The sequence below is a fragment of the Lynx rufus genome, unplaced genomic scaffold (genome assembly GCF_022079265.1).
Source record: "Lynx rufus isolate CCGP_SWC_20201006 ecotype Redwood Valley unplaced genomic scaffold, mLynRuf1.p SCAF_12, whole genome shotgun sequence".
NCBI classification, from domain to species: domain Eukaryota; kingdom Metazoa; phylum Chordata; class Mammalia; order Carnivora; family Felidae; genus Lynx; species Lynx rufus.
The window spans coordinates 68,355,325-68,376,747 of record NW_025814826.1 but is presented as its reverse complement, the minus strand read 5'-3'; the positions used below and the strand labels follow the sequence as shown (position 1 = coordinate 68,376,747).

Here is a 21,423-nt window from a genome sequence, read left to right as displayed (position 1 = left end):
CTTCCTTTGGGCACAGGCAGGAAAACATTAATCTCCAGAATATAGAAAGTACTAGAAACCAAAACACCTAGCGTTGGTTCATCCAAAATTATTAAAAAAAAGAAAAAAAAAAACCACACAAAACAAAAACAAAAACTGAAGAAGCTATGGGCAGATGTGTCTTTGGGGTCCCCTGCGTCCCAGCGGGGGACATGGAAGGTCCCCGCCTCCCCCACCCCCAGCATCCCAGTCCCCCTGGTCACAGTCATGACAGCAGGGCCTCTGCACAAAAGGCTCAATGGCAATTCTTCGGGACAGCCCATCTTACAAAGAGGTGGCCAACAGTGCAGAGCATGTCCCCAGAGCCACAGGCCCCACCCCAAGCTGGACCCTGCTAGCTCTCAGAGAACGGCGGGGAAGGTGGGTGCAGGTGCTGGCCCCAGGGCCCGGCCCCAGGCTCCCGGGCACCTCCTCGTTATTCCCGTTGTGGAGACTCAGGGGGTCCCAGAAGGCACGGCAGCAGCCTCCCACCTGCTCCCCGGGAGCTCTCCCTCCGGGGAAAGCCAGCTGCCGAGCGGCCAGAACACTCAAGCGGCCCAGGGAGAGAGCCACCAGCCAGGGAGGAGGCCTCCAGCGCACGGCCAGGTGAGGGCACCATCGTGGAAACAGACCCCCTGGCCCCGGTCGAGCCTTCAAGCTGTGACCACGGGAGGCCCCAAGCCAGAACCGAGCAGAGGAGCTGGGCCTGGGCCCCTGGCCGGTAGTGACCGTGGATAACAACGGTTGCTGCCTTAAGACGCTAAGTTTTAGAACACTTGGTTACACAACAGAAGAGGTGCAAAGGGTAGTCATCTGGAAAAAAGATAAAACTGGACTCTCACTGTTTCCCTAAAATAAATTCCAAGTGGATTAAACTATACAAGTACATTGGAAAATGGGAGAATCTGAAAAATAGTTTGCAGAATTCAAAAGGCTTTTCTAACTGTAAGAAAACCTACGTTAGAACGTAACAGACAGACGTGTAATGATGTAAAAATTAAATAATTTCGCACGGCAGAAGATATCATAAATGGAGTCAAATGATGAAAGACAAAGTAGGAACAAGAATTTTACGTGAACAATAAAAGACCGTCAGTAACTGCTACAGGTCAATATGGGAAAACCCAAAACCCAACAGAAAGACAGACACGAAGGGACAGCCCTAAGAAAGGCGAGTATCTCCCTTCTCAGCTGTGGTCTACTTGTGTTTCCCTTTTAACCCCTTCTCCACAGACCATCACTCCTTCTTCCCCACAGGCTCTCTTCTCAGCTAGGCCCACACCCACGACTCAGAGAACACCCTGGCTTCCGCACGACTGGGCTGGACCACCCATCCCACTCTTGCTGCCTGCAAGCCTCAGCAGACCAGAACCCCCGTCCCTGCCATACCAGCCCCATCCACAGTGCGTCCCCAGGGCCCCTGTCCCAGGGGCCCTGCCCCCAGCGCCCCTCCCCCCAGCATGCCCTCCTGTACCCGCCCCAGGAGCCCCAGCCTGCCCCATCTCAGGTGCGACCCCCCCCCGCCCCGCCCCGGTCCTGCCCCCCCCCGGCCCCTCCACGTCCTGTCCCACGGTGTCCCCTGGTCCTGCCCCCTGCACATCCTACCTGAGCGTGTAGAGCTGCCAGGAGCGCGTCCAGCTGGGCCTCCAGCGTGCGGCTGCCCACGCTCACCGCAGCCTCAAGGATCTGGCCCAGGCTCTGCCCAAGACGGGGAGGAGAGAGGCCATCGGGCCTATGTCAAACCCCCCAGCCCCACCTCCTGGCCACAAAGACCCCACCTCAGGGCTCAAATAAGGAATCCCTACCTCCACGTCAAGAACAAAGACAGGAGGAGAAGGCTCAGAACGGCGGCACGGACTTGGGGTAAGGCCAAGGTGAAGGTGCCCTGGGCAGGGCAGGGCAGTGAGGAGAAACGTGCCTGGGCCCCACCCACCACTGAGTCCAACAGCCCTCTCTGCGCTTCCCCTCCCGGGTGTCCACACCCTCCCACCTGAGCCGGGTGGGCACCGGTCGGTGGACAGAGCTCTGCACAGGCCGCGGCGTGCAGGCGCGCACCTTGGACACGTGGAAGGTCTCGGCGTGCTTCCTGTAGAGGGCCAGGACCCCCGGCAGCAGCTTGGGGAGCTGCTCCTCCAGCTTCTCACTGGGCAGCAGGTGGCTCATGGGCCCCAGAGCCTCCACCACGGCGAGCCGGAGCTGCGAGGAAACAGCAAATGATGCTCACGTCCAAACCAGCACGGCAATGCTGGGAGGTGCCCCGAGCGGAAAGGCAAGAGGCCTTCACCAAGAACCCAGGGTCGGAACGAGGAAACCCCGGGTACCCTGTGACCAGGGGGTCCGAAAGGGGTCCGAAGGCAGAGAGGTCAGAGTGACCACGGCCAGGGTCTGGACGGTGGCCAGGCCGGGGAGGCCGTGAAGGCAACACCCACAGGGGACTCGTCACGCCTCAGCTCAGCCCGCTACCCGGACGGTCCGGGAGCCTCCGGGCAGAGTGGGGTCGGAGGGCAGGAAATAAGCCATATTCTGGGAAGACCTCACACAGGACACCTCCACTCCCTGAAGAGGCTCCCGCCTCCCGAGCCGGGGTGGGGGGTGGGGGAGGGGACACGGATCGGGCACCGGGAAGCATGTGTCCATAGCTGTCTCCACCCCGCTCCCCGCAGTCCCCTCCCCCAAAGCCTGCAAAACGGCACACGAGGCTCAGGCCTCGTGGAGGTGGGCCGAGCTCAGGGGTGGGAGACGGCAGCCGGCAGGGTGAGGCCACGGGTTCCGACAGACTGCAGAGGTTATACCTTGGCCTCACGGCTCTGTAGCCAGTGGTTAAAGAGGATGTCGTAGGCACTGAAGATGTCAGTGGCAAAGGTGTCCTTCCTGACCGTGGGGTCTGGGGCTTGGTCCAGGTTGGCCAGGTACTCCAGGGTGCTCTCGCTGAAGTGCTGCAGAGCTACCACAGGGCGGGTGGCTGTAATACGCCTGCACCGCCGCCCCTTCTAACGCCCCCCCCCCCCCCCCCCCCCGCAGGACACCTTCCTGAGACCGGGGCTAAGTGCGGGGCTCCGGGACTATGCCGGCATGGAGGGTCCCTCCACATCCACGTCCGTCCCAGAATCTCAGGAAGGGACCTTTTCTGGGAACGAGGATCTCTGCAGGGATAACTACATAAGATGTGACCGTGTCGGGTAGGGTGGGCCGTAAATCCAACACAACCGTGTCTCGGGAAGAGAGCACACAGACCACAAAGAAGACGGCAGAGTGACAGCAGGGCACAGTCTGGGGCCCACCTCCAGATGCTGGGGGAGGGACGAGGAACAGAGTCTCTCTCTGAGCCCCGAGGAAGGGCTCCGAGTAACACTTTGATCTCAGGCTTCTGGCCTCCAGAACCGTAAGAATACGTTCCTCTTTTTCTTTTTTTTTCAAAGATTTTATTTTTAAGTAATCTCTACATCCAACGTGGGGCTCGAACTTACAACCCTGAGATCGAGAGTCACTCGCTCCACCGACCAAGCTGGCCAGGCGCCCTGCATTTCTAAGTGGCACTGTGTGACAGCAGCCATACAGACCTGGCACAGACACCGACGTCCCCAAACGGCCTCGGTTCACAGCGCCCACCGCGAGGCAAAAAGAGGAGGTGCTGTGCCCACCTCACTCCTCACAGACAGACACAAATAACACACAGTTTGCAAGGGTCGCTGTGCCCAGAAGTCCCGGGTGCAGGGGGCGTGGGAGGGCACTGAAGGTGCAGAGTGTCGGGCTGAGGCAGGGCGGGCCGAGACAGTGGTGTCTACGAAAGTGGCTGTGCTTGGGGACATCCAGGTGGGCAAGTCTGTGCACAGATGAAGACCTACGAGTGGTCAGCAAGGGCTGAACCCGGGGCCAAAGGAAAGGACGGGGATAAGAGGAGAGAGGCGAGGCCAGGCCCCTGTCACGCAGCCCTGAGAAGGGCAGGGTAGCGGAGGAGCTGGGGGGGTGGGCGGGGCACTGCACCAGCCCCTGCCCAGCACGGCTCTCACCCAGGCCACTTACACAGCTAACTTCTCAGCCGGGGCTCCCCAGTCCGACAGAGAGAACAAGCCTGATCCCTGTGTGTATGTGACGGCAATCAGCCACAAGTTCCCAAGACACAGAAGCTAAAGAAAAAGTTTTCTGAGGAAGAGAGAGTTCACATGTGTACAAGTGCTTGTGCGAGCAGGGGAGGGGCAGAGAGAGACGGGGAGAGAGAATCCCAGGCAGGCCCCACACTCACTGCGGAGTCAGATGTGGGGCTCGATCCCATGACCCGGGGATCGGCACCTGAGCCAAAATCACAGTCGGACACTCAGCTGACTGAGCCACCCAGGCGCCCCAACAACTTTTAGAAGAAAATCGCCTCCCGGAGGGAGCACTCCTGTGCCACCGGCCGCCCTTCTGCTTAGGAGGGGCTCTCGGAGGGTCCAGCCCAGGCAGACTCCGGCCCCACCAGAGCACGAGGAGGCCTCGCGTCCCCACCTGCCGCACGGCCCCTGTTGCTTGGAGGAGGGACGCAGCCCCGGCCCTCTTCCTCCCTGTCCACCCGACGCTCTGGCCTCCTTGAGCTCTGTAGTCAGGAGGCCGCTCACGGACCTGCGTCTCTCAGCACCTTGTAGCGAGGCGTTTCAGGAAAACGGACCACTCTATTGCCGGAGTGGCCGGAAGCAGGAAGCGAGCCCCCCAGGTTGTTACTAGGTTTTACTTTTTGATCCGTTATGCACACACACACCTGGGGTAGAAGGGCAGTTCTCGCATACCGGCCCCTCTCCTCCAGAAGCGTGCACGGCTGGTCTTCCCCCTGCTAACAACGCCGGGGCGGCCAGCTCACTTCATACCAGCTTCGTTTCCCTCGGGGCCTTCCGCTTTTCCAGGCAGGGGTCACCGACCAACCTCTACCTCCTGCCGGCACCCCGGGTCTCCCCCGGCCACGCCCGACAGGGCCGCGCCACTCAGACAGCCGTGGGCAAGGTGCCGGCGGGGGAGAAGGCCGTCCCACTCCTCTGTGTCCTCTCGGACCACTTTCCCCACCAAAGTGTCTTGGTGTGGACGCTGGGAGGTCCCTTCCTTCTGGAAGCCGCAGCTCCGGGGCATCTGTTACTTGAATGAGGCCTCATGGCCTGGCCTGCCACCCCTTCCCCCTCTGTCTCCCGTTTTCCAGGTTCGCGTTTTTGCTCTATTTTCTGGGGCATTCCTCGACCTTCTCTTCCATTCTCGCTGCCATCTGTCGTCGCTTCTCTGACCCCGAGAAGCTCAGCTGTACTCCCTGAATGCGGCTACTTCCCGGCAACACGCCCTGCTCTCACCTCACCCCCCGAGGGAGTCATCATGCCTGGTCTTTTGTGCCCGTTTTCTTCTCCCTGGACTGTCTGCTCGCCCAGGTCTTGGAGCTCTGTTTATGCTGCTGCCGCCGTCGCTCTGGGAGACGCTGGTCGCGGGCAGCAATCCGGGGCCGCCGTCAGTGCCACACGGTGTGGTCAGGCTGGCCGCGCACCGGCTGTCCGGGGGACGCCGTCTCCACCTCCGGGCGTTCTGGCTCTTCTCCCTCCAACCACAGCGTCAGCAGACGCAACCGGGAAGGACCCTGGGGCACCAACTTCTGTTCGTGGCCCCGGGCCAGCAGACACGGGAGGCCTCGGCCCCCTCACGGCCCACCATGCCAGCGGGAAGGGCCGCTCCTCCTCCAACGGCAGGCGGGAGCGTCCGTCAGCGGAGAGCACCACGTGCCCCGCAGACAGCACGTCCGGCGCAGAGCGAATGCTGCTCACACACGACGGACGCGGACGCGGTAAAACCGTCGGTGGCATTAGAAGGGTCGGTTCTTCGGCACCTCGGGCCGGCCCCCCGCTCGCGGCCTCGGCAGCTGCAGGGATGGAGCTGCGTCCTTCCCGAGGAGCCCTCGGCTGCGACGCGGGGTCTCCTTACTCCCCCTCCAGCCTGGATGCGCCGTCCTAGGTGACCTCCCAGCTCCCCACCCCCCCTTGCTTCCAGCACCTGCAAACACATCCCCACGCCCCACCTTCTGGGTCCTGCTCTGCCATCCAGCCCAGTGGGAATCCCCGGCTCAGCTGTCCCAGGACCCTGACGAAAATTCTCGTTACCCGAAACCAGGTCAAGGAGGGTTCCTACAGTTTAACCCGGGGAGTCTGCCATCACCCGCGGTGGGAGGAGCGCGTGAGAAGAAGACAGGAAGGAGGCCGTGGCAGGGACAAGGGACATGGGAGCGAGGAGCCGCAAGGACGGCCGGCAGGAGCTGGAGCCCCTCCCCGGGGCCCCAGGATCCGAAGCCCCCGCGAGCGGGGCGGACGAGGGCCCCGGGCTCCAGTATGCTGCTGTGAAAGGCCCCAGGCACCCCCAAGTACACGGCAGGGAGTGGGGGCAGCAGGCCGGCCGGCAAGTACCCGACAAGCCCTCAGCTGAGCTCCAGGTGCCCTGACCCTGTCCAGTCACCACACCCTTCCCTTACCGAGGACCCTCCTAACCGGAGCCCTGCTCCCCACTCAGCGCCAGGGCTGCGGGCGTTCCAGAGGGAGCCACGCAATGTGGGCGCAGCCGCCCACGGCACCTTCCACGCTTCAGGACCCTCTGCCCTCCTCCCAACAGGAACGCCTCCCTTGCCTCGAAGGGCCCGCCGTGAGGAGCCATCCCCCCCGCACCCCCTCCACACCGTGCACGGACCCCGCCCTGAGAAGCCGTCCCTGCTGAGTGCACAGAGGGCAGCAGACCCGGGAGGGAGGGGAGTAAGGACCCCTTTCGGAGATGCCCAGTACTGAGCAGGGAGAGATGTGGGAAGTCTCTGCGGCTCTGGGGAGCTTTCTTCCCGCACCCCCGCAAGCGTCCCGGCCTCGGGGAACCACGCTGTGAGGTACAGGGGCCCTGCCAGCGGACAGAAGCAGCCGGACGCCCAGGCCGAGTCCCCCCTGCAGCAGTGCCCACCCGCCCACACGTCCACAGCCACCCAGGGCCGCTCAGCCCTCCTCCGCCGCCCAGAGGACTCATGACCCTCCCCAGACCCAAGGGGTGGGCAGGCGGCTCCCAGCCCCCGCCCCGGAGACCCCATCTTACCACAGCAAAACGCCACCCTCATCGTATCGTTCTTGGCCATGCCCAGCATGGGGAGCATGGTGCTCAGGATGGACGTCAGGAAGGGCACCATGCCGAACACTGCAAAATGGGGGGGGGGGGCGTCAGGGAACCCCCGCTTCACCTGGCCTGGCCGCCGTGCGCCCGCCCCGTGCCCCCAGGCCACACGGCCCGGGGCGGGTGGTGGAGAGGTCCCCCCTCCCCCACTCGCTCCGGAATGCCGGTGGGGGCAGGCCAGGCGGAACCTACCGTTGGAAGCCGCCAGGTTGGCGAGGGTCTGCACGACGAAGTAGTGCGGCAGGGCCCCAGGCTGGAACTTGCTCAGCACCTCCTCCATCACCAGGCCGATGAACTGCTTCCCAACAGCCACCAGGACGTTGCTGGCAGCCTGCTGCCAGTCACACACCAAGTCCTGTACCCCCCGCCCCGAAAACGTGCACTGATGCCCCGATCAAGCAAGGGACACAGGACCTCACCCTGAAATTGCCCAAGAAGCAACAATGGGACGTCGTGCCCTGTTCTCAGGCTCCCCGTGAGCACCTGCTACAGAACTCTCCCAAGCCCCCTCCCCCAGTATCCCCTGCTCCCCCCTCCCCCCAGGAGCCGAGCACCTGCCCCCTCCACCTGCAGGGAAAGGAAAGTGCTGCCACCGGGAGCCGGCCCCGCGCAGAGCCTGGCAACGTCCTCCTCACGCTGGGGGGCCGGCACCGGTGCCCTTGCATCTGCCCTGAGAGTTCCAGAAGTTTGTCTCTGCTCCAGCTCCACCTCTACACTTATGGGCGGGCCTCCCCATCCCAGCAGGGCACTCAGTGTGCAGGAAGGGGCGGCCGGCCCAAGGCAGCCAGATGCGAGCCCACGTTCCCAATGCGCTCGGGTCAAAGTCCTAGGAAAGAAGCTCCCCTCCCCGAGCAGGCAGGTGCCCCCCATACCTTCACCCTGGTCATCTCGCTGGAGGCCAGGAAGATGACAGCCCTGGCCATGTCCTTGTCCAGGTCACTGATGTGACTGCTCACGACCGTCTCCATGGCCCTCAGGATCATCGTCCGGTAAGGATGTGCCAACTGACCAGAGAAACCATCGAGGAAGGTCCTGGAAGGGGAGCTCGCACCCAGGCAGCCTGCTGACACCTGCTTTCTCTATAGGGGTGACTCAACTCACAGTCACCCCTGGCTGCCCCAACGCGGGAGGTCAGGGCACGCCTGGCCACTCCTCATGCCCCCAGACTCTCGGGGCCTCGCACAGGAAAGGACCGTGAGAAGCGGGTGAGGGCACGAGGTCGTCAGCAGGTGCCAGGAGTGTTCTGTGCAACACCCGCAGTGAACAGATGGTGGCCCTCGTGCTGTGGCCGGGGTCTCCGGGCCAGAAGCTCTCCTGCCCCGAGAGGTCCTATCACAACAGAGTTTGCTGCCACCAGGAAGTTTTGGGGCTCCCCAGGGAGACCGGTCAGAGGAGACTGCTTGACAGGCCCTCTCCTCACTCAGGCGCGCCCCGCCCCGAGGGGGCCTTGTCTGTCACACCCCTCCCCACGCTTCTTCCGACCTCGCCCCAAGGGCTGAGGCTGGACGGTAAAATGACGGCACTGCCGGCCCTGTCCTAGGGCTCCTCCCCTGCTCCGGGTGGGCCCTCCACCCGCCCAGACACAGTCCTCGTCGGCACCTGGCAGCCGTGGCCCCACCTGGCACTCATCCTCGCCTCAACTGAGGACGTGCGGTGACGGCTGGGAGCGGGGTCCGGGGCCAGGAAGCCAAGGTGCCTCGCTGCAAGGACAGACCGCAGCAGAGGTGAGGTGAACAGAGCAGGGCGCAGCCAAGGGAGAGGCTCCATCGGGCCAGGAGCCCCGGGGCGCTCACGGAGACCGGAGGGGAGGGCAAGAAACAGGCAGGGGGCAGGGAAAGACCAAGACCGGCCTTCCCGTGAGGACCTCCCGCCCCCAGGAGCGGGGCATCCAGGTGGAGGGGGGTCCGGCACACACGGCAGCACGCGGTGCCCTGGTCTGTGCCGGGACAGGACTGAGCCTGGGCGACCAGAGGAAAAGGGGCCAGAAAGACGCGCGACTTGGGCTGGTGGAGGGCGCTCTGTAAAAGCAGGGGTTCCCTCCCACGGAGGCCACCAGCAGCCTCCTGCACTGTGGGGCCCACCCATGGGCACGACTTTTGTTCCTGAAAAGAGCCAACGCAGATGGTAAACACCTCTAGATGGACGAACAGATCCCACGAAACCTGCCTCAGATTCCCGGGGGAAAGCTCCAGTGTTAGCTTTTGTTCTCCGGGTGATAAACTGCGTTAAAATTCATTTGACCACATACACAAAGGTTTTTCCCGGGCTCTCGATTCTATTGCATTCGTCTCTACGCCCGTCTCTCTGCCCCGTCTCTCTGCCCGTCTCTCTGCCCTGTCTCTACGCCCGTCTCTCTGCCCCGTCTCTCTGCCCCGTCTCTCTGCCCGTCTCTACGCCCCATCTCTACGCCCGTCTCTCTGCCCGTCTCTACGCCCGTCTCTCTGCCCGTCTCTCTGCCCCGTCTCTCTGCCCGTCTCTCTGCCCCGTCTCTCTGCCCGTCTCTCTGCCCCGTCTCTACGCCCGTCTCTCTGCCCGTCTCTCTGCCCCGTCTCTCTGCCCGTCTCTACGCCCGTCTCTCTGCCCGTCTCTCTGCCCCATCTCTCTGCCCGTCTCTCTGCCCGTCTCTCTGCCCCGTCTCTATGCCCGTCTCTCTGCCCCGTCTCTCTGCCCGTCTCTCTGCCCGTCTCTACGCCCGTCTCTCTGCCCCGTCTCTCTGCCCGTCTCTCTGCCCCGTCTCTCTGCCCCGTCTCTACGCCCGTCTCTCTGCCCCGTCTCTCTGCCCGTCTCTCTGCCCCGTCTCTCTGCCCCGTCTCTCTGCCCGTCTCTCTGCCCCGTCTCTCTGCCCGTCTCTCTGCCCCGTCTCTCTGCCCCGTCTCTCTGCCCCGTCTCTACGCCCGTCTCTCTGCCCATCTCTCTGCCCCGTCTCTACGCCTGTCTCTCTGCCCCATCTCTCTGCCCCGTCTCTATGCCCGTCTCTCTGCCCGTCTCTACGCCCGTCTCTCTGCCCGTCTCTCTGCCCCGTCTCTCTGCCCCGTCTCTACGCCCATCTCTCTGCCCCGTCTCTCTGCCCCATCTCTACGCCCGTCTCTCTGCCTGTCTCTCTGCCCCGTCTCTCTGCCCGTCTCTACGCCCGTCTCTCTGCCCCGTCTCTCTGCCCCGTCTCTCTGCCCGTCACTACGCCCATCTCTCTGCCCCGTCTCTCTGCCCATCTCTCGGCCGGTCTCCACCGTGGTGTTCGGCTCCAGCGGCCCTGTAGTAGGCCTTGAAGTGAACGAGTGTGAGTCCCCAGCTCTGTTCTTTTTCAAGACTGTTTTGGCTGTTCAGGATCCCTTGAGGTTTCGTCTGACTGTTAGGATGGCTTTTTCTATTTCTGCAAAAACCATCCCTGGGATTTTGATGGGGATCGCAACAGTCGCCTATTTTTAAAGAAAAAGGTTTTCTGTTTCCATTTTACGTTGCCCTTAAAGTTCAACGGGCAGAACACTAGCCCCATCGGAACAAGATGTAGTGCTCCGCGGCACGCGGTGATAAAGCCACGGGCCTGTCACCCGAGCAGGGCGGGAACCGCGCTGGGGTGGCCCAGGGACCGGCCGGCCCAGAGCGGGCGTGGGAGATTTCCGGCTCCACACTCTCACGTGCTGCCAGCAAGCCCGTCGTCCCGCCTTCCCCCCAGCGCTGACCGGTTCTGCTCAAGAGCTGCTCAAGAACCTGCGCCGGGTTATCTGCAGGAAGGACCTTCGCCACGGGACGCAAAGGTCGGACAGTCACCACATGGTCCCGATGCATGAGGTGACTACCAGCACCCGTCTGAGGTCCTGACCTGGGTCAGTGGAGGAGTCGACTCGCTGCTGAGCACGCTGGGATTTTAACCCCTAGCAGAATAACTCAGCGCCAAGTAAACTCTCACACACGTCTCTCTCTCGGAATAAATAAACAAACATGTAAAAAACAAACGAAAGACCTCCCTTGTGTTAGGATGAGATTCTACAGAAAACCAGACACGAATGCATGAAGTTGAAACCAGCCAAAAAAAAGAGAACAAACAGAAGAAAACCTTTAGTTACCAGTTCAAAGTTTGATTTTGCTATTGCTACAAACCGTCTCCCCAAAATGCCTGTGCTGAAACCTAACCCCAAGGTGACAGTATTGGGAGGAGGGTCTTCAGGAAGCGAGCAGGTCAGGAGGGTGCAGCCTCAGGGTTGGGATTAGTGCCTTCTAAAGAGGCTCCAGAGAGCTCCCTCCTCCCTTCTGCCGTGTGAGGACAGGGTGAGGAGAGGGCCGCCTATAGAGTAAGAAGCGGGTCCCCACCGCACACAGAACCTGCCGGCACCGTGACCTCGGACTCCCGGCCTCCAGAACTGTGAGAGACCCGAGCCTGCTCGTGCTGGAGGGACCCTGACCGACCCAGACGACTACTTCCGCCTCTGTTCCGCCAGCCACTTCGCGCCCATGGGCCTGAGAGCCACCGTGCAGGGACGGTCTGTCCCCGTGTGCGCCCCGCCCACGCCTTTTCCAGGGAGTCAGTGGGAGGTGAAACCCCATAACGCACGCACGGTGTGAGGATGCCAGGCAGGCGGCAGGAACTGGGGGCAGGGGGGGGGGGAGGCGTAGGGACAGAGAGAGGTGTCTGGCGAGGAGCTCAGTCGAGAGGACAGAACTTCCCACTTCATAACTTTTACTGCAAACACGCAAACGTGAAAGGGACAGCTTTCTTCTTAAAGTGGTGAAAGAAAACCCAAAAGGCTGGAAGAAGTGCAAAACCCTAGATGAGCCAGAAAACGGCCAGCACGAAGCCCACGACGTCTTGCTGCGTACGGGTCGCTAACAATCACAGAGGCTCTCAGCCACACACGGGAGGGCCAGCGCCCGGCACGTGAGCAGCGCGAAGCTCCACGAAGCCACGGAAGAGCCGCGGTGGACACGCACAGAGCCCGAGCACGAGCGTGCCCTCTCCCCCCTCGCTCTATGCAGTCCCCACGGGCGGCCCTAGTGTGCATACGCGCACATAAAAGGCCAGAAAGGCTAAGAGAGCCAAAGCTGGGATGGGGGGGGGGGTGGCCCTAAGCTGCCGTATGATCAGCTCAGTGGCCGCCTGCTGGGACTGACCTACTGCCTAGGAGATGGCGGTCCCACATGAGAGAGAAGTAGCTCCCGCCGTACAGAGATCCCCTTTGCCACCTCAAAGTATTAGATCGAACACAAGGAAAACTGGTCTTTTAAGGCTGTGAAAGTGCCTCTCCCTCCGAGGAAGGGCCCAAAGCACACCGAAAACAACTAGAGCCGCACACAACCACTTCAGACCCGGGGCCGGCGGCGACTCCGGAACAGAGAGCTGGCTCCCAGCGTCCTCTGCGGCACCGACGGGCACGCCCGCGTCCCTGCAGGGCTGCCCTGGTCACGGCCAGCACGGGGGGCCCCGCGGTCCGAGGGAGGGCGGCGAGGGAGAGGGCCCGGGCTCCGCGGGTGGCCCCGCTTCGAACGCCTTCCACCCTCCCTCACGCGCTCGCCCACCCGTTCCTCTGGCGGTCCCTGACGGCGAGTGGCCTGCCCTCTCTCCCTTGGAGGACAGCACAGACCCCGGCGAGGAGAGCTGCCCGTCCTCGAGCCAGCGAGTGAGCGGGGACGCCGACACAGCCTGGGCTCGTGAGCAGCTGGATGCCGTGCGGCTGACCGCCTGACGTGCCCACCCGGTGCCCCCGCGACGGGACGGACCCACAGGCCACAAGTTGAGGCGGCTCGCGTGTCCCGGAAATGCCCCGTGTCGGGGGAACTTGGACCGGAAGGGGCGGCTTTCTACTCACAGCAACCGGGACCCCGGCTTGGCAGCCACCCCTCCCCTACAGACCCCGCCCCGAGGGCCCCGGAGCGCCTAGGGGAGCGGCTCACCCCCCGACACCCGCCAGCCACGGGCCGGGAATACCTTCTCGTGCTGCCACAGGTACTCCTCACAGGCTCGGAGCACCTCCGCTGGCTGCGCCTCTCCGAGGGCGCACAGGGCGCCACAGACCTGCTCCTGCACCAGAGGGTCCTTGTCGGTGATGGCCTCCAGCAGGACGGTGGACAGCTCTACGGAGACAAAGCCCGGCGTGCGTGCTCAGGCCCGGCCGACCCCGCCAGCCACCGCCTCGGCCTGTGAGTTGGAGGACGCCTACCCTTCCCCGACCCCTGTACTTTCCCGTTGCCCCAGCAACCTCCCCCAGGCCCCACCGCCTGGCCACCTCGCACACGTCGGCCGCACACACCCGAGGCACTCTTGCACACACACTGCCTCCCTCCGGCCTGCTCGCCAGGGTCTCTGTCTGGGACCCACTGGCCGGCTGCTCCGAGGCCACCCTGGCTAACCCCTGACCTTCCGTCCCAGGCTGTTTGCTTCGTGCCCCCCCCCCCCCCCCCACCGACCGTGGCTGCTGTAAAAAGCAGGTGTTATAGACTCAGGGCTAGGTGGCCATCTGCCCCACACCGGGCAGCACCCCAGGTCTGCCACCTGCCCCCAGAGACAACTCTCCACCGTCCCATCCCTGCTGGTCAATGCTCCACACTCAGAGCCAGACCTCTCCGGCTCGGTGCCCCCGGACAGGACCCTGCCATCCTCAGTGTCCCCAGAGCCCAGGGCCCGGGGCCTGCGAACGGCGCTTATGGATCCTCACTCCTGGGGGAGGCGCTCTGTGGGGCGAGGACGTCTCTCCCCTCGCCTCAGCAAACCGCTGGCCCTGGGGGCAGGGACAGGGTGGACAGCCAGGGTGGCTGCTGGACCCAGGTCTTGTGTAGAAAGGGGCAGAGGCACAGGGCCCCCCTACTCAGAGCACAAAGCCCCCTTCACCCGGCAAACATCACTCCCCACACCACACGGAGCCTGCAGCCCAATCGGCCCCCTCTGATTCAGCAGCTACGCAGACAACGACCTCGTTTTCTTTTCTTTACCGAGAGCTCGGAGAGAGCCTGTTCACGCCATGCGACAGTGCCTCCCTCAAAGCCCGTTCACTCAACGCCACGCTCGGCCGGGTCCCAGACTCCAAGCTGGCAGGCGCTCCACTGCCCCATGTCCCTGCCCAGCCCACTCACTCACTCTTCACGTAGGGCTCTGCCATCTCGGCCGCCTCACCGGCGTCGGCTCGGGCAGCTTCTTCTCAAACCTGGAGTAACCGAAAACACATTTAAACCGTAAGAGTCCTCGGTTTACAGGCCGTCACTGTGTTTGTATAAACCACGATTTCAGGGGCGCCTGGGGGCTCGGGTAAGCGGCCGACTCTTGATGTCAGCTCAGGTTACGATCTCACGATTTATGGGATGGAGCCCCCCATCAGGCTCTGTGCTGACAGCGCAGAGCCTGCTTGGGATTCCCTCTCTCTCTGACCCTCCCCTGCTCACACACTCTCTCCCTCCCTGTCTCAAAAATAAATAAATAAGTAAGCTTAAAAAAACAGGCGTGAAACAGGACATCAGTGCCTTCTCGCGAGGGAGCCATCTGGCACACGGCAGATGGCGGTCACGGAGGGCGGAAGGCGCCCTCCCCCCACGGTTCCCAGCTCCCCTCTGCCGCACCCGGCAGCCCGGCCAGGGTGATGTGAGCCCGCACGGTGAGAGGGGCAGAGGTGCCCCCCGACTCCACCTACAGCAGCTTCCGTCACTCTGTAAACGAGAGAGGGCGCGCACCAGGCTGACGTCACCCGTCACCCGCAGTCTGTGCACAGCAGGGAAACCTGTCCCCGAGAGCCAAGGACAAGGCGGATCACCACAGGCTTGACACCCCGTGCCTGAGAATTCTAGCACAACGAGAGACGCTGGGAGGGCAGCATGGGGTCTGGTGGGTTCACTGGCAGAGGAAACCAACCATCCAAACCGCCCCTGGCATTTGAGAGATGTGGCTTTCAGGCACTACACGCGTCGAGGCAGCCCTTGCAGCAGATGGGCCCCGAGAGTAAAACCCACCAGGAGGCAAATGCCCCTGCCTCTTCAGCGCAGGGCCACGCTCGGACCTACGTGACACTCTCCAAGGTCCTATAAGGTCAGAGGGACCTCAGGCCCTCAGCGCTGTAGCTGATGGCTTTCTAACACTGATGTCTTCCGTGAGCTGGCAATCCCACCGCCCCTCGATGGGTCACCTCCATCTTGGACCCTCCCCTGATCACCTCTCATCCATAAAAGGACAGAGACGAGAGAGGAGGTGCCATGACCTGGCCCTAACCAAGCAAGAGGACACTCATCTGGCTACGAACACAGGAAGGAAGGAAGTGAGAAATCCCGGGGCGAGTGGTGGCAGAATTATAAGTGAGTGACAACACCACACATGCCCAGGAAGGCAGACCGGCCCAAGCACACACACGTGTCCCACCAAAACCTCAATGAGATGACCAGAGAAGATGCAAGTACTTTTTTTCAATTTTTAAAAAGATTTTACTTTCAAGTCATCTCTACATCCAACATGGGGCCCAAGCTCACAGCCCCGAGATCAAGAGCCCCGTGCTCCACGACTGAGCCAGCCAGGTACCCCGAAGATGCAAGTTTTAAAAGAATAAACCCACAAGAACACTAGAAAACAAGATAAAATTAGCAAACCAGAAATCTCCAGGAATCCCAGGCAGAGAGAAAGCAGAAGGAGAAGACACTGGTTCAAAGACGCTGGCATCAGCAAGGTGTTTCCCCTTTCTTCCTGGAAAGCATCTAAAAGTAACAAGGAAAACAAGAAATAGAAACACACATTTCACTTGTGGCAGAGCAAGAAGGCGGCCAAAAAACCCAAACCCACAAAGGATGAAGGGCTGAAAGGTCGCAGCCATCAGGCAGGGTATGAAGTATGCTGGCAGCAGGTTCCAGAAAGAATCCGAAGATCTTCTCAAAGGCAGTGGCGACACATGCTCAGACAGAACCCAAATCCCGATGCCTAGACCTGGTCTGCATCTACGAGACAAGCGGCTGTTCCCAGAGGGGACACGGCTGCCTGTCTCCACTACCCAGGAAGAAACAGGGTTAAACCAACTCAAATTCCAAGTTCGAAACGCTCTTCCTACAAGTGCAAAAGGCCACGTGCACCCAACTCAAACAGGAGCAAAGAGTAAGGAATAAGTGTAAGAGGCTTCAGCTCCCAGCCCAGACGGGAGTAACGGACCAACTGCCCTCCTGACCCAAACCACTAGAAAGCTGGACGAGGGGCGCCTGGGTGGCGCAGTCGGTTAAGCGTCCGACTTCAGCCAGGTCACGATCTCGCGGTCCGTGAGTTCGAGCCCCGCGTCAGGCTCTGGGCTGATGGCTCGGAGCCTGGAGCCTGCTTCCGATTCTGTGTGTCCCTCTCTCTCTGCCCCTCCCCCGTTCATGCTCTGTCTCTCTCTGTCCCAAAAATAAATAAACGTTGAAAAAAAAAAATTTAAAAAAAAAAAAAAAAAAAAAAAGAAAGCTGGACGAAACACATGGACCTGCAGTTCTCAGGGTGACAGACGTCAGGAAATGAAGGATGGGAGCCCTGTAGCCACTCCAGCTCACGGCCCGGAGGGTGCATCCAGGCTGAGGAGGAATCACCGGGACCCGGCAATACCCCCGGCTTGAGACAACTGGGAGCATCTTGGGAGACCTAGGTCCTGCCAGTCTATAGACGCTAGCACCACAGAGAACTCCAGAGATCTGCAGAGGGTCCTGGCGGACTTACTGGTCAGTGCTGGGCAGCAGAGTAATGTCCCCAAAGATGCCTACGTCCTCACCCCCAGAACCTGTGAATATGTTACATGTCAAAAGGGACTCAGCAGATGGGATTAAGGGTACAGACCCTGAGGTGGGGGGACTCCCCTGGCTTATGCGGGTGAGACTAGCGAAAGGGTGTATGTAAATCCTTAAACTGCAGAGAACCCCTCCCAGCGGGGCAAAGAGAGGAGATGGAAGGAGGAGGAGGAGAAATTTGAAACGTGAGAAGGATTCAACCCCCCCCCCCCGGCTGGCTTTAAAGACAGAGGAAGGAGGCTCTGGACCACATAATTTGGGTGGCCTCTAAAAGCCGGACGTGTCCCTTAGTTTACAGCCAGCAAGGAAACAGGGACTTCGGTCCTACAGCCACAACGAACCAAATTGTGCCAACAACGTGAAAGAGCAGGAGAGATTCTCCCCAGAGACCCCAGCAAGGAGCACGGCCCTACTGCCTCCAGCCTAAAGTTCTCAGGGACTCTAGGATAATACATATACATCATTTAAGGCACTAAGTCCGTGGTAACTTATCATAGCAGCAACAGATAACTGATTCAAGCACCATATCTGAGAAAAAACTACCAAAGCCAGGGAAAGAACTACCCAAAAAACCCAGCAGAAACAATCGCCAGAACTCACAACAGACCAGGAACGGGGCTGTTCCCAGCAGCCCAAGGGGAAAACGTCAAAATTCAGAGCATTGGGAAGAGCACTCAAAAGGGTTTTGCCTTGGTAAAAAAATAAAATTAGCCATAGGCTAAACGCTGTCTGCTCTCACCTAACAAAGCTAAAAGTAAGACCTGAAGGGGCGCCTGGGTGGCTCAGTCAGTTAAGGGTTTGACTTCAGCTCAGGTCGGGATCTCATGGTTCGTGAGTTCAAGCCCCACATCGGGTTCTCTGCTGTCAGCTCGCAGCCCACTTCAGATCCTCTGTCTCCCTCTCTCTCTGCGCTCCCCCCCCCACTCACACTTTCTCTTTCTCTCTATATATATGTCTCTCAAAAATAAATAAACATTTAAAAACAAATAAAGTGGGGCACCTGGATGGCTCAGTCGGTTAAGCGGCCGACTTTGGCTCAGGTCATGATCTCATGGTTCGTGGGTTCGAGCCCCGTGTTGGACCCTGTGCGGACAGCTCAGAGCCTGGAGCCTGCTTCGGATTCTGGGTCTCCCTCTCTGCTCCTCCCCCACTCACGCTCTGTCCGTCTCTCTCTCAAAAATAAATAAAGCTTAAAACAAATTTTTTTAAATAAATAAAAACAAAAAAAGACCTGAAAAGATCAAATTGTTCCCAAGTAACTTAGCTACATCCCAGCAAAGTTCAAGAATAATAGCAACACAAAAATACCTATCACCAGCAAGGTAAAATAACGATGTCTGACATCCAGCAAAAAATTACTCGGCATGCAAAGCAAAAAATAAAAAACAAACAAAAAAAAAAACCCCAAAAAACATAAAAGGAAACAAAACAAAAACAACCCACAATGAGAATGAATCAGTCAATATAAACTGATCCAGAAACGATGCAGAAGAATTCATAGACAAGGACAGCTAGACAGTTATAACTGTATTTCACAAGAAACCACAGGAAAGACCACACATGTTAGCATAAAGAGGTTAAAAGGCTGGGCAAAGAAAAACGAGGCCGACACCAGTCGCAAGAAAGCTGGAGTAACTATATGGATAGACAGAGTAGGTTTCAGAGGCATAACGATCCTAAACGTTTATGTGCCTAATAGCAGAACTTCAAAAATCACAAAGCCAGAACGAATAGAAATGCAAAATGAAATAGAAAAATAGAAATTATAGTAGAGATTTCTCTATAACTGACAAAACAATTGTACAGATAATCAGTAAGGGTACAGAAGACCTGAACAATACTGTCAACCGACTTGACCTAAGTAGTATTTATAGAACCATCCATTCATCACAAGTAGTATATTCCTCCCAAAAGCACATGGAATGCTAACCAAGACTGACTACATTCTGGGCATTAAAACAAATCTCGGCAAATTTAAAAAGTCAAAAATCTTCCCGTAGAGGGGCACCTGGGTGGCTCAGTCAGTTAAGCGTCCAATTTCGGCTCAGGTTGTGATCTCGCGGTTCATGAGTTTGAGTCCCGCATCAGGCTCTGCACTGGTGGTGCGGAGCCTGCTTGAGATTCTCTCTCTCCCTCTCTCTGTCCCTTCCCCGTTTGCTCCCTCTGTCTCAAAATAAATAAACTTAAAAAAATAAAAAAATAAATCCTCCCAAAGAGAAAGTTCTAGATGAAAGGCCTAAATGACTTCCCTGGGGAATTCTACCAAACATTTAAGGAAGAAATAATACCAACTCTACACAAATTCTTCCAAGAAAATTGAAAACAAGGGAATACTTCCCAACTGATTCTATGAGGCCAGCATTACTCTGATAACAAAAGCAGGCAAAGTTATTACAAATAATGAAAATCATAGGCCAATATCCCTCACAGGCACAAATGTAAAAATTCTTAACAATATTTTACCAAATCATCCAATAACATATAAGAAGAATAGTACATCAGGGGCGCCTGGGGGACTCCGTTGGTTAAGCATCCAACTCTCGGTTTCAGCTCAGGGCATCATCTCGTGGTTCATCAGTTCAAGCCCCATGTCAGGCTCTGTGCTGACAGCAGAGACAAAACAGATGAACATAAGGGAAGGGAATAAAAATAATATAAAAACAGGGAAGGGGACAAAGCATAAGAGACTCATAAATATGGAGAAGAAACTGAGGGTTACTGGAGGGGTTGTGGGAGGGGGATGGGCATTAAGGAATCTACTCCTGAAATCATGCTGCACTATATGCTAACTAACTTAGAGGTAAGCTAAAAAATATATATGTATATAATATTTTCACTATGAATAAATTATATGCAACATTAAAAAAAGAAAAATAGGGGCTCCTGGGTGGCTCAGTCTGTTGAGTATCTGACTCTTGATTTCGACTCAGGTCATGATCCCAGGGTCATGGGATCGGGCCCTGCATTGGGCTCCACACTGAACGTGCGGCCTGCTTAAGATTCTCTCTCTCTCCCTCAGCCCCTCTCTCCCGCTCACGCGCTAAAATAAAATTTTTAAAAAGTTAAAGAAAACTTAAATAAATGGAGAGATATACTGTGCTAAGATATCAGTTGTTCCTAAATGGATCTACAAATGCATTCCAGTCAAAATCCTAGCAGGCTTTTTGTAGAAATGGACGAACTAATTCTAAAATTCACCTGAAAGTGTGAAGACTTAGAATTGCCAGAACATTTCTGGAAAAAAAAATTGGGGGACGTACCCTACCTGACATCAAGACTTATATGGCCAATTGATTTTTAACAAAGGTACAAAGTCTATTCAGGGGAGAAGGGATAGTCTTGTCAACAAATAGTGTTGCACAGCTGGGCATCTGCATCCAATAAAACAAACCTCAGTCTAAACTTCACACTACGTATAAAAACTCAAAATGATTTACAGACCGAAACGTAAAAGTTAAAACTGTAAAACTTGAGGGAGGAAAAAAAAAAAAGAAGAAAATCTCCATGACTGACACCAAAGGCAAAATCTACGCCAAAAAAAAAAAAAAAGACTTGATAAACTTAAATTCATCAAAAAACTTCTCCTCTTCGAATACACTGTTAAGGGGATGAAATTAATGGCACCAAGTCACACCCCTCGGTGACAGACACAGTGTAATAAACGTCAGCACCCCCCACTGCCCTCCTTCCCCTCCTTCTGCCCTTCACTCAGGCGGTAGACGCCCTACTGCCCGCTGAGGTCCTGTACCCCGCCTGTCTCATGGACCGTCCTGCCTGGGCCACCCCCCCCACACCTCCTCCGTGCCCAGAGTGCTGACCTTTACAAACGCTGACCCCAGCAGGCCTCACCGCGACTTACCAGTCCTCCTGCTGCCCACAGAACCTAACGCCTTCACCATGGGCTGTCGTGACCCAGACCCAGGCCCAAGCCCCTCTCTGCTTCTTTCTCCGTCCTTTACGTTCTAGGTGTCCTGGCCACCTGCAAACCCCTGGCCACGGCCTGGACTCTCAGCACCTCTGCAAGGACGTCCTGCCTGGCCTCTACCACGGGACTCCTGCTCACCCAACCTTCCGGCAAGTGATGGGATGTTCCCACAACCCTTTGTTCACACGATGAATATAAGATCAGTTGTATGTTCCAGTTTCCCTGTCTTCTCCACTGCACTGCAAGGGAAAAAGTTTTGGTTTTTACCCTTAGTGCGCGCAGAATTTTTTTAAATACTGCTCATTGAAGGAATAAAATCAAAATCCTTCCGTATGATTCAATATTGTAAAACTGTCAACTTTCTGAATGTGTAAATATATGATTCAGGATACTGGAGGGTACTTGATGCAATGGTTCCAAAATTCATAGAGAAGAATTAACACGGGGGCGCCTAGGTGGCTCAGTCGGTTGAAGAGCTGACTCGGTTTCAGCTCAGGTCATGATCTCACAGTTTGTGAGTTCAAGCTCCACATGGGGCTCTGTACTGTCAGTGCAGAGCCTGCTTGGGATTCTTTCTCTCCTTCTCTCTCTGCCCCTCCCCACTCACATGCTCGCTGGCTCTCTCTAAT

At 58.1% G+C, this 21,423-nt stretch overlaps 1 protein-coding gene across 7 annotated transcripts in view; it reads right to left on the bottom strand.

Moving 5' to 3' along the window:
- MROH1 (maestro heat like repeat family member 1) overlaps positions 1–21,423 on the bottom strand; it is a 63,353-nt gene that overhangs the window by 37,945 nt on the left and 3,985 nt on the right. For 5 of the 7 annotated variants that reach the window (XM_047074328.1, XM_047074331.1, XM_047074325.1 and 2 more), the window contains exons 2-9: positions 14,228–14,294; positions 13,082–13,227; positions 8,034–8,165; positions 7,354–7,516; positions 7,087–7,185; positions 2,811–2,962; positions 2,074–2,214; positions 1,624–1,716 (exon numbers count right to left, since the gene is read on the bottom strand). In XM_047074328.1, coding sequence (XP_046930284.1) covers positions 1,624–1,716; positions 2,074–2,214; positions 2,811–2,962; positions 7,087–7,185; positions 7,354–7,516; positions 8,034–8,165; positions 13,082–13,227; positions 14,228–14,249 — 948 coding nt within the window. In that variant the 5' untranslated portion in view covers positions 14,250–14,294. Of the gene's footprint in view, positions 1–1,623; positions 1,717–2,073; positions 2,215–2,810; positions 2,963–7,086; positions 7,186–7,353; positions 7,517–8,033; positions 8,166–13,081; positions 13,228–14,227; positions 14,295–15,717; positions 16,245–21,423 lie in introns of those variants that run through there. The other 2 variants (XM_047074327.1, XM_047074330.1) reach the window with 2 other exon arrangements.